Source organism: Bombina bombina, chromosome 5, assembly GCF_027579735.1.
Source record: "Bombina bombina isolate aBomBom1 chromosome 5, aBomBom1.pri, whole genome shotgun sequence".
In the NCBI taxonomy this organism is placed as follows: Eukaryota; Metazoa; Chordata; class Amphibia; order Anura; family Bombinatoridae; genus Bombina; species Bombina bombina.
This window is the reverse complement of record NC_069503.1, coordinates 930,188,294-930,200,666: the sequence shown is the minus strand read 5'-3', so window position 1 is coordinate 930,200,666 and position 12,373 is coordinate 930,188,294. Positions and strand designations below refer to the sequence as shown.

General features: G+C 37.7%; 1 protein-coding gene across 6 annotated transcripts in view; it reads left to right on the top strand.

Moving 5' to 3' along the window:
• Positions 1-12,373, top strand: part of NCOA2 (nuclear receptor coactivator 2) — an 884,149-nt gene that overhangs the window by 802,093 nt on the left and 69,683 nt on the right. For all 6 annotated transcript variants that reach the window (XM_053715109.1, XM_053715110.1, XM_053715111.1 and 3 more), the window contains 4 exons: positions 5,025-5,154; positions 9,163-9,328; positions 9,805-10,083; positions 12,188-12,277. In XM_053715109.1, coding sequence (XP_053571084.1) covers positions 5,025-5,154; positions 9,163-9,328; positions 9,805-10,083; positions 12,188-12,277 — 665 coding nt within the window. The remainder of the gene's footprint in view (positions 1-5,024; positions 5,155-9,162; positions 9,329-9,804; positions 10,084-12,187; positions 12,278-12,373) is intronic.

The window sequence follows — 12,373 nt, the reverse complement described above, 5'->3', positions numbered from 1 at the left end:
AACAATCGTTTTCGATCCTTTCGTTTCAACAAAGAACAAAAGCCTGATCCTTCGTCCTCAGGAGCAGTTTCAGTTTGGAAACCATCTCCAGTCTGGAATAAATCCAAGCCTGCTAGAAAGGCAAAGCCTGCTTCTAAGTTCACATGAAGGTACGGCCCTCATTCCAGTTCCGCTGGTAGGGGGCAGGTTACGTTTTTTCAAAGAAATTTGGATCAATTCTGTTCACAATCTTTGGATTCAGAACATTGTTTCAGAAGGGTACAGAATTGGTTTCAAGATGAGACCTCCTGCAAAGAGATTTTTTCTTTCCCATGTCCCAGTAAATCCAGTGAAAGCTCAAGCATTTCTGAATTGTGTTTCAGATCTAGAGTTGGCTGGAGTAATTATGCCAGTTCCAGTTCCGGAACAGGGGATGGGGTTTTATTCAAATCTCTTCATTGTACCAAAGAAGGAGAATTCCTTCAGACCAGTTCTGGATCTAAAATTATTGAATCGCTATGTAAGGATACCAACGTTCAAGATGGTAACTGTAAGGACTATATTGCCTTTTGTTCAGCAAGGGAATTATATGTCCACAATAGATTTACAGGATGCATATCTGCATATTCCGATTCATCCAGATCATTATCAGTTCCTGAGATTCTCTTTTCTAGACAAGCATTACCAATTTGTGGCTCTACCGTTTGGCCTTGCTACAGCTCCAAGAATTTTCACAAAGATTCTCGGTGCCCTTCTGTCTGTAATCAGAGAACAGGGTATTGTGGTATTTCCTTATTTGGACGATATCTTGGTACTTGCTCCGTCTTTACATTTAGCAGAGTCTCATACGAATCGACTTGTGTTGTTTCTTCAAGATCATGGTTGGAGGATCAATTTACTAAAAAGTTCTTTGATTCCTCAAACAAGGGTAACCTTTCTGGGTTTCCAGATAGATTCAGTGTCCATGACTCTGTCTTTAACAGACAAGAGACGTCTAAAATTGATTACAGCTTGTCGAAACCTTCAGTCACAATCATTCCCTTCGGTAGCCTTATGCATGGAAATTCTAGGTCTTATGACTGCTGCATCGGACGCGATCCCCTTTGCTCGTTTTCACATGCGACCTCTTCAGCTCTGTATGCTGAACCAATGGTGCAGGGATTACACGAAGATATCTCAATTAATATCTTTAAAACCGATTGTTCGACACTCTCTAACGTGGTGGACAGATCACCATCGTTTAATTCAGGGGGCTTCTTTTGTTCTTCCGACCTGGACTGTAATTTCAACAGATGCAAGTCTCACAGGTTGGGGAGCTGTGTGGGGATCTCTGACGGCACAAGGAGTTTGGGAATCTCAGGAGGTGAGATTACCGATCAATATTTTGGAACTCCGTGCAATTTTCAGAGCTCTTCAGTTTTGGCCTCTTCTGAAGAGAGAATCGTTCATTTGTTTTCAGACAGACAATGTCACAACTGTGGCATACATCAATCATCAAGGAGGGACTCACAGTCCTCTGGCTATGAAAGAAGTATCTCGAATTTTGGTTTGGGCGGAATCCAGCTCCTGTCTAATCTCTGCGGTTCATATCCCAGGTGTAGACAATTGGGAAGCGGATTATCTCAGTCGCCAAACGTTGCATCCGGGCGAATGGTCTCTTCACCCAGAGGTATTTCTTCAGATTGTTCAATTGTGGGGGCTCCCAGAGATAGATCTGATGGCCTCTCATCTAAACAAGAAACTTCCCAGGTATCTGTCCAGATCCCGGGATCCTCAGGCGGAGGCAGTGGATGCATTATCACTTCCTTGGAAGTATCATCCTGCCTATATCTTTCCGCCTCTAGTTCTTCTTCCAAGAGTAATCTCCAAGATTCTGAGGGAATGCTCGTTTGTTCTGCTAATAGCTCCGGTATGGCCTCACAGGTTTTGGTATGCGGATCTTGTCCGGATGGCATCTTGCCAGCCATGGACTCTTCCGTTAAGACCAGACCTTCTGTCACAAGGTCCTTTTTTCCATCCGGATCTGAAATCCTTAAATTTAAAGGTATGGAGATTGAACGCTTGATTCTTGGTCATAGAGGTTTCTCTGACTCCGTGATTAATACTATGTTACAGGCTCGTAAATCTGTATCTCGAGAGATATATTATAGAGTCTGGAAGACTTATATTTCTTGGTGTCTTTCTCATCATTTTTCTTGGCATTCTTTTAGAATACCGAGAATTTTACAATTTCTTCAGGATGGTTTGGATAAGGGTTTGTCCGCAAGTTCTTTGAAAGGACAAATCTCTGCTCTTTCTGTTCTTTTTCACAGAAAGATTGCTATTCTTCCTGATATTCATTGTTTTGTACAAGCTTTGGTTCGTATAAAACCTGTCATTAAGTCAATTTCTCCTCCTTGGAGTTTGAATTTGGTTCTGGGAGCTCTTCAAGCTCCTCCGTTTGAACCTATGCATTCATTGGACATTAAATTACTTTCTTGGAAAGTTTTGTTCCTTTTGGCTATCTCTTCTGCTAGAAGAGTTTCTGAATTATCTGCTCTTTCATGTGAGTCTCCTTTTCTGATTTTTCATCAGGATAAGGCAGTGTTGCGAACTTCTTTTGAATTTTTACCTAAAGTTGTGAATTCCAACAACATTAGTAGAGAAATTGTGGTTCCTTCATTATGTCCTAATCCTAAGAATTCTAAGGAGAAATCATTGCATTCTTTGGATGTTGTTAGAGCTTTGAAATATTATGTTGAAGCTACGAATTCTTTCCGTAAGACTTCTAGTCTATTTGTTATCTTTTCCGGTTCTAGGAAAGGCCAGAAAGCTTCTGCCATTTCTTTGGCATCTTGGTTGAAATCTTTAATTCATCTTGCCTATGTTGAGTCGGGTAAAACTCCGCCTCAAAGAATTACAGCTCATTCTACTAGGTCAGTATCTACTTCCTGGGCGTTTAGGAATGAAGCTTCGGTTGACCAGATCTGCAAAGCAGCAACTTGGTCTTCTTTGCATACTTTTACTAAATTCTACCATTTTGATGTATTTTCTTCTTCTGAAGCAGTTTTTGGTAGAAAAGTTCTTCAGGCAGCGGTTTCAGTTTGAATCTTCTGCTTATGTTTTTTGTTAAACTTTATTTTGGGTGTGGATTATTTTCAGCAGGAATTGGCTGTCTTTATTTTATCCCTCCCTCTCTAGTGACTCTTGTGTGGAAAGATCCACATCTTGGGTAGTCATTATCCCATACGTCACTAGCTCATGGACTCTTGTTAATTACATGAAAGAAAACATAATTTATGTAAGAACTTACCTGATAAATTCATTTCTTTCATATTAACAAGAGTCCATGAGGCCCACCCTTTTTTGTGGTGGTTATGATTTTTTTGTATAAAGCACAATTATTCCAATTCCTTATTTTATATGCTTCGCACTTTTTCTTATCACCCCACTTCTTGGCTATTCGTTAAACTGATTTGTGGGTGTGGTGAGGGGTGTATTTATAGGCATTTTAAGGTTTGGGAAACTTTGCCCCTCCTGGTAGGAATGTATATCCCATACGTCACTAGCTCATGGACTCTTGTTAATATGAAAGAAATGAATTTATCAGGTAAGTTCTTACATAAATTATGTTTTTCTGGTCCTAAGAAAGGTCAGAAAGCTTCTGCTATTTATTTGGCTTCTTGGTTAAAACTTTTGATTCATCATGCTTATGTGGAGTCGGATAAATCCCGCTTCAGAGGATTACGGCTCATTCTACTGGGTCAGTTTCTACTTCCTGGGCTTTTAAGAATGAAGCTTGTGTTGATCAGATTTGCAAAGCAGCAACTTGGTCTTCTTTGCATACTTTTACTAAATTCTACCATTTTGATGTTTTCTCTTCTTCAGAAACAGTTTTTGGTAGAAAAGTTCTTTGGGCAGCTGTTTCAGTTTGATTCTTCTGCTTACAATTTCAGTTTTTTTTTCATTATAAGATTAAAACTTTTTGATTTGGGTTGTGGATTCTTTTTTCAGCGGAATTGGCTGTCTTTATTTTTATCCCTCCCTCTCTAGTGACTCTTGCGTGGAGTTCCACATCTTGGGTATTTGCTATCCCATACGTCACTAGCTCATGGACTCTTGCCAATTACATGAAAGAAAACATAATTTATGTAAGAACTTACCTGATAAATTCATTTCTTTCATATTGGCAAGAGTCCATGAGGCCCACCCTTTTTTGCGGTGGTGGTGATTTTTTTGTATAAAGCACAATTATTCCAATTCCTTGTTGATGCTTTCGCTCCTTTCTTATCACCCCACTTCTTGGCTATTCGTTAAACTGAATTGTGGGTGTGGTGGGGGGTGTATTTATAGGCATTTTGAGGTTTGGGAAACTTTGCCCCTCCTGGTAGGAATGTATATCCCATACGTCACTAGCTCATGGACTCTTGCCAATATGAAAGAAATGAATTTATCAGGTAAGTCCTTACATAAATTATGTTTTTTTTAATTAAAAAACAAGCTAAGTTAAGCTTTAAAATGTGTTTGAGCAAGGAATACTTCTGTATATATTTTGGGTGACTGAACGATAAATGTGAATTTTATTAGCTGAGCAAATTTTGTTAACCAGTTCTTTTTTTATAATGTGGTACCTGCATGTCTTAACCTTTCAACTGATTAACCATTTCCACCCCTGTGCTGAGCGCTTTTGCGGTTTTTATATGATGCTCATATATATTTAGGATCTACTGTAGGTAATTTCTCAGTGAGAAACGTGTGGTACACACACAATCAAAAATATGTATATATAATTATAAGCTGGGTGGACAATGACAAGAGGCTAATGCATGTAGCCACCAATCAACAGCTAGTTCACAATAGTGCATTGCTGCTCCTGAGCCCTACTGTAGGTATATATTTCAACAAACAATACCAATAGAACAAAGTAAATCCAATAACTGAAGTAAATAGAAAAGACACTTAAATTTGCATGCTCTATCTCAAGCATACATTTTTAGTTTTGACTTTCATGACCCTTTAAACTTTAGTTAGACCACTGCGTTTAGCTCTGTCATTCATGTTTTTAGGTCCTTCAGAAATCGAAATGAATATTGGTGGACCACAATACACACAACAGCAAGCTCCTCCAAATCAAACGGCTCCCTGGCCTGAGAGTATTCTGCCTATTGATCAAACTTCCTTTGGCAATCAAAACAGGTAAGTAAAAAAACAAGATGGGCATTTAAAAATGTTATTTACATTCATATTTCTCAGTCTCAGACTTCAGAATACAGATGTTCCCAGAATAAAATTTGATACTTTGCGGTTAAAATAACTTAATCAAATCAGTCCCTTTTTAATGCCAAATATATACCTATTTATTTAGAGAGAGTCAGAACTGGACTTCACATTAACACCTTTCATGGATAGGTCGTATACACGCCACTAAAATGACTATCTTGCCGAAAATCCTTTATTACTTCCAAATCATCCTGGGACTAGTCCCTTCCAGATATATTAGAAATCTACAGGGCTTACTAGACAAATTCATTTGGAAAGACAAAAAGCAAAGGCTTAAATAGCCAAGTTAGGTTTAATTCTAGGGATAGGGAAGGCCTAAATACACCAAATTTGTTACTTTATTATGCAGTGCACTTGGGGAGAATTGTCTATTGGTATTATGGTACTACAGCAAGCAATGGAGAATGATCGTATGCAAACTAACAGATTGGGGGTAACAGTACTGGTTATATCAAGGGCATAGAAACCTTATTTGCTCGAAAAATTTCTTGATCAAAGAGACCCTTTCAATTTGGCATAAAATAATCAAGTCAAAAGCACAAATCTCCACTATCCTATCCCCCTTAAAGGGATAGAAAGGTAAAAAATGAAATGTGCATGTCTGCATTTCAATGTGAAATATAAACATTTTTGCAAAACACTTTTTTTAGCAAAAATGCTTCTAGTAAAAGTTATTACTACTTTTCTGCAGCGTAGGTATATATCCATTGAGGGCCTGTGCACCAGTATACAAACACTATGCCTGCTTGTGAAGATGTCATATAAGCCACTGCTGACTTTTAGAAGGTGTAGTGTTTGAATACTGGTGCATGTGCCCTCACAGGATATATGCATATCCATCTGAAAGACAGTAATAACTTTTATTAGAAGCATTTTCTATTTCAAATTGAAATGCACCTATGCACATTTCATTTTTGACCTTTTTAACCCTGTAATGCCTTTACCATTGTTAACGTCAGCCATGGTACCCCAACAATCCTCCTTATGTAACTAAATTGGAAGTAGATCTGAACACGTCTATCCAGGACAAAACTTGGAGTAAGATATTCCTTGCTATGTATAAATCCTCTACTTCCCCAACAGTAGTAGAAACCAATATCAAACTTATCACGAGGTGGTTCCTTACTCCACAGAGATTGTCATATCTACCTGACATGTTCAGATAGGTGTTGGAGAGGTTGTGGTAAGGTAGGTTCCCTTCTACATATCTGGTGGGAATGTAAAACTTATTGGTCCTCATGATACATGCCCACTACAATGTGAAGCTATAACAATCCTCTTGCATGGTCATATCCATATCTCTTTCAGATTTAATATTCTTTGAACTAATGTTGAACTACGCTAAGCGTTTAATACTTAGGTATTGGAAGACAACAGAAGTACTCTTTCCCAGAATGAGTGAACCTGGTTTATTATATTCTTAGCATAGAAAGAGCCCAGTACAATTTGAAAGGAAAGCGAGATTTATTTTTTAGATATGGCGTTTTATTGGACCCAATGGTTAAATTCTAAAACCTAGACAAAACTTCATATGTTAAATTACTAAGGGTATGTGACCCAGCAATTCACACTAAGATTACTGAACATAACTCTTGTCTCTCAAATGGGGTTGGGTTCCTTTGTTTCCCTGGTTGCATTGTTATTTAGAAAATACTGGGTTGTGATCAGCGCTTGTGTGGAAGTGAAGAATAAAAATATAAATAATAAATGTTGAATATCAGTGAATCTGATTGCTGTTTTATGGGCAACAAAAGCTAAATGCTTATGTGTGAATAAAAATGTGAAAAGTAACACACTTGGTAAACAACCTGAAAACAATTCAAACAGGGTCAAGTGATTCAATAAACAAACTAAAATACTGACAAAATAATAATAATTTTCTCAGATGAAAATCTCCTCAGATAAAAATTCCCAAAACGGAAAAAGTGTATGTTATATGCAAAGATATAAAGTCTTGTGAATTAAACTAAAAGGTGGTATAACGTTACCAGCCATAATAGACTCGCAGGGGTTAAGTCCTGTGGAGATTTGCTCAGGTAATTGTTGGAACAGTGCAGGTGTACACTCCAAGATACAGAGCGCAGCTGTGAAGAGACCGCTGTTTCCTTGAACCGGTCTTGTAGTGAATACAGCTGAAAGAGAGTAAAAAACATAGTGCAGCTATGACTCAAGTGAATTTATTTATAAACAAGGTGAGTGCACAATAACCTAGATTGCACTCACCAGATAAAAAGATAACACGCCTTTAAGTCAGTGGATAGTGTAGATCACACTTGGCAACAATCCGTAAGCAGGGTATTTGGAGCGCAACAATAGTTAATAACTTGAATAAATTACAGTCCCCACTGGAACAGATGGCCTCTCCAGGACGTCAGGCGAGTGGGTTCCCTCAACACGTTTTTCCCGAACAGCGGTCAGGCTTTCAAGAGGAATGAGTAATCAATAGTCGGATGAAAACGGAACATCCGTCTGCTCTCTTTTGCTGAATCTGGTGCATTGTTTGTTCGGGAGAAACGCGTTTAGGGAAACCACTAGCCTGACGTCCTGGAGAGGCCATCTTTTTTCAGTGGGGACTGTAATTTATGCAAGTTACCAACTATTGTTGCGCTCCAAGTGCCCTGGTTACTGATTGTTGCCAAGTGTGATCTACACTATCCACTGACTTAAAGGCATGTTTTATCTTTGTATCTGCTGAGTACAGTCTGTTATTGTGCACTCACCTTGTTTATAAATAAATTCACTTGGGTCGGAGCTGCACTGTTTTTTATTCTCTTTCTGCATTGTTATTTATTCAATTATTCAGCTCTTGTCTGTGGTATTGCATTGGTATTGGGATGATTAATAAATCAGATATTCCAATATATGACCCTGATTCTTGCCCTGTTATGCTCCTTTACTTTCCTTTTCTCTATATTCTTTCTGTTAAACACTTATTATTCTACCTCTTGTCGTAACCTTGTGTTCAGAAAGCATCACAATGCCAACCATTGATTGCCATAGTTTTGTGATTTCCTCCATATAGTTGAATATAAAATACTCAGTGCAAACTTCTTTCAGTTGTATTGATTGTAATATACAAGATGTATTATGTTTCATTTCTTTTTATTTCTGTTGTTTAATTACTTATTTAAAAATCCAATAAAGATCATATACTTAAAAACAAAATGTTGTAGTTTACATAAGAAAATGTGAGCTTATTTGATATTTAACATTTTGCCACTGTTATGTCGTTGTATTCCGTCAAAACGGCGCTGGGCTTTAGCGCCATTATGACGGAATACTACGTCATAGCCAACGGCTGTCCTGAAGCCAACTGCGCTTACTGGATTTGATCGCGGTCTGGAGGGCGTTCCTAGCGTCATAGGGACGCACCCCAGACCCGATCCAATAATTGAAATCTCCCAATCGTGTGCACGATCACGTGATTTCAATTTTTCTACATCAGAACATTGTTCCGATGTAGACATTATTACCCTGTTATGAATGGGTTAAAGAGACGTTTGTTTACAACTGTACTCGCCCCATGCCCCCTAGTAGGCCAAAAAGTAAGCTTAATGTAACCTACCAATACCGCAAAGCAAAAAGCTACTTTAGGCAATTTGCAGCAGTTTGAAAACCAAGGTTATGCATTTTACTTTTTGTCCTCCATAGGGAGTGAGAGACACAGCACAATTTTTAAATGGCAGCAGAAAGTGTGTTTTGTCTCTTTTTAAAGATAATACATTTGAAAAATAAATCCATCTTCTTGTTTCTGCGTGTATGTTTTTGTGCTTATATACTTAAAAGGTCTCAACTTTGTTGGGTCAAAACCACATAGATGACATCTACTTTTCAGATCATTTGAATGATTTTAGGAGTGTGTACAAAGCCAATTCTTTGTTCTTCCTGAGACTGACTTGTTGCAATGTGGTGGGTTTTTTTTAGACAGTCATTCGGCAGCTCGCCAGATGACATGATTTGTCGGCCTATTTCATCAGAGTCTCCTACAGATGAGGGGAACCTTTTGGATCAGCTTTATATGGCACTGAGGAATTTTGATGGGATAGAAGAGATTGATAGAGCTCTAGGCATACCAGAACTGGTCAGTCAGGTACGTAAAACTGTGACAAAGACCTGGAATGAACTATTGTGCGTCTCTTACAGTTACAGAATTTGTGGTGACGTTAGCAGTGCAAGCTCCACATGCAATTTATAATGCTAATAAGTGTAGGACAATACTAAATTTACATTGAAAAAAATATGTACTCTTTAAATAGGTTTTTCTAGCTTGTCTATTTGTACTGAAAGTGTGCGCCACATAACTTGTAATTGTCTGCATATCATCATTTTATTAAAAATATATATAAAAAAACATTACCGTTTGCAATATATATTAACATTTTTATGAAAGGTGATTTTTTTTGAAAGTTTTAATATTGCCCCCAAATATCACTTCTGATGCTATTAATGGGATCTTTAATCTATTTAAATGTATGCTGCATATATATTTGTAGAAAACATTGATGCTTGCTTTTTGTGTATATATAGTTTACGTTAAATCTTACATAGATAACCTTGTTTTCCCAGAGTCAGTCGGTGGATCCTGATTCATTTGTTAATCCAGAATCAAACTTAAGCATGGAACAGAAGGCATCTCTCTTTAACCACGCGTATGCCGCTCAAGGGCAGATGGCTCAGAATAGTTATTCTCAGATGCAGGATCAAAACTTTCACCCCATGGGCCAGCGTCCAAGCTATGGAATGCTGCGCATGCAGACTCGGCCTGGTTTACGGCCCACTGGGATGGTGCAAAATCAGCCCAATCAGCTGAGGCTCCAGTTGCAACACCGGCTTCAAGCACAACAGGTACTTCTCTTGTTTAACTGGATGGCCTAGTAGGTAGACCACATTAAGCCTTTCTAGAGCAGACCACATCCCTTGATGGCGAGAAGCCTGATTTATTATCTAGTTTATGTTCTCTGGTTTAGTTTATAATGCCAATGATTTTAATACATTTTGTCTTATTTTTTTTATTTTTTTTAAATGTGCACTACTATAGTAAAATGTCATATGTAACTTGTGGGGGTTTAATAGGTTTGTCTAGAGCCATTATATTGTCTTAGGTTTCGAAGTCTGAATACATTGTATAATTTGTTCTTAAAGCTACAGGCACGTGTAAAAAGGAAATGCTCTGCTTTGTTAGAACTGATTAAACAAAGTTAGTCAGCTCATCAGAAGCAATGCACTCCTGGAAGATATTGGAACACATCTGGTGAGTCAATGACAAGAGACAAATGTGTTTAGCCAATTATCAGTTAGTAGTGCATTGCTGTTGCTGAGGATATGCACATATACTTTTCAACAAAGAATACCTAGAAAGAAAGTGAATTGAAAGGAATTTTTAAAATGTTATGTTCTGTGCTTTATAAGTTTTTAATTTTGACTTTCATGTGTATTACAGCTAGGAGTGTGTGGTTTTAAATTGGTGTCTTCCATACTAACTCATCCTTTTATGCCATGCTGGTAACACAAACTTGTTACTAATCCATAGTCTATTGATAAAACCATTCATTCTAGTAACTATTTCCTGCTCCTTGTACAACGCCTTATGAGACGTTGTTTTCTAGCCACACACAATAACAAAGTACACTAGGAATTTGCGGAACACAATTTGGGATGTATGAGTTTATAATGGATGTATACATAGGTATTAGGGGACAAAATGCCTTTCACTGTTTCAATGACTATCCTTGCTGTTCGTATGCACACATAGCAAATCTAGGTCTGCTTCTTGTACACTGTGCCCACTCTCTCAAGTAAGCAGGTAAATGATATGCTCTATGCACCTGTCCTCAGTAAAACATTTATGAATTTTACAAGAAGCATTTGTTCTATAATTGGTGCTCAATAAATTAGTGCTCCACTTGTGATCTAGCCCTGTGTCTTTTACTTCCCATGTATTTATCCACTATAACTAACTTCTGAGTTTTAAAATGGTTTAAAAAAAAAGCTAGTCCATAAAAATGGCTATTTCGGGCCTCTGTTTTTCGCTATTAATACATTTCCCATCTCTATTATGACAGAATGTTTTCATTCCCTTTGCCTGTGTTTTACCTTCGTTATTAACTATGGCAGACGCTCTTTTGTAAAGTTTTCAAAGAAATTGGATTGCCCATTTCCCTAAGTGGTAATATTACAACAAAAAAACATCAGCAAGTCTTCCATTAGCTGCCGAACCTAGGATTAAGCCACAGGAGACCTGAATGTATTTTTGGCAAGAATCCAAGACAAAAATACAAAATGCTGTGAACATGAATTATTGCTTGTAATATAGCAATACCACAGGCTTGTACTGGCACAGTGAATTCTGCCTTTGTGCCAGGATCTGGCCTTTGTTTTAAATGAACTTGTATAAATACTCTTCATATAAGTAAGTATAACTTAAAGGTGGGGGGGGGGGGACAGCTCAATATTTTAGAAGTCTTAAAGGCAGCATATACATTTATTGCTATTAAACACACAAGTAATCTATTTCCTTAAAATGTCCAGTGGTATACCTAGAGATTTACAGTAGGTAAGTTTGCAGGGCATCCTTTATCTGATGTTCTCCCCTCCAGAGGGCTCTTTTGAGTTTACCACCCACCTAAAGTCCCCAAAGCACACATTTTTAGTTCTGCTTTTCCCTGGGGCCATAAAAATGTTGGCACATATTTTAAGTTCCGTTTTTTTCCATGGGCTACAAAGACTAGTGCTGAGGCCACATAAAGCCTTCTAGTTGGCCATCCCTGTTTTTTTTTTTTTTTTATTTTAAATATGATCAACCCTTCCCTATTATAAAGGAGTGGCTGGACACTGGTAGGTACTAAGAATGCTGTAATTGCTGGTTAAATATTTGAATTGATTAATTAAAATCTATTTTATCATTTATATAGATTTAGTGTTTTCCTTCTTTTTTTTTTTCCCCCCTTAGAATCGGCAGCCAATAATGAACCCAATGAACAATGTTTCAAACATGAACTTGACTCTAAGACCTGGAGTACCAGCACAGATGAGAGAACAGGTATTGATGATTTTATTTATTTCCTCAACATTATTATTATTATTGACAATGTAGTTTGCTACATTTGTTTGTGTACATTATTTATGCTGTTGATCT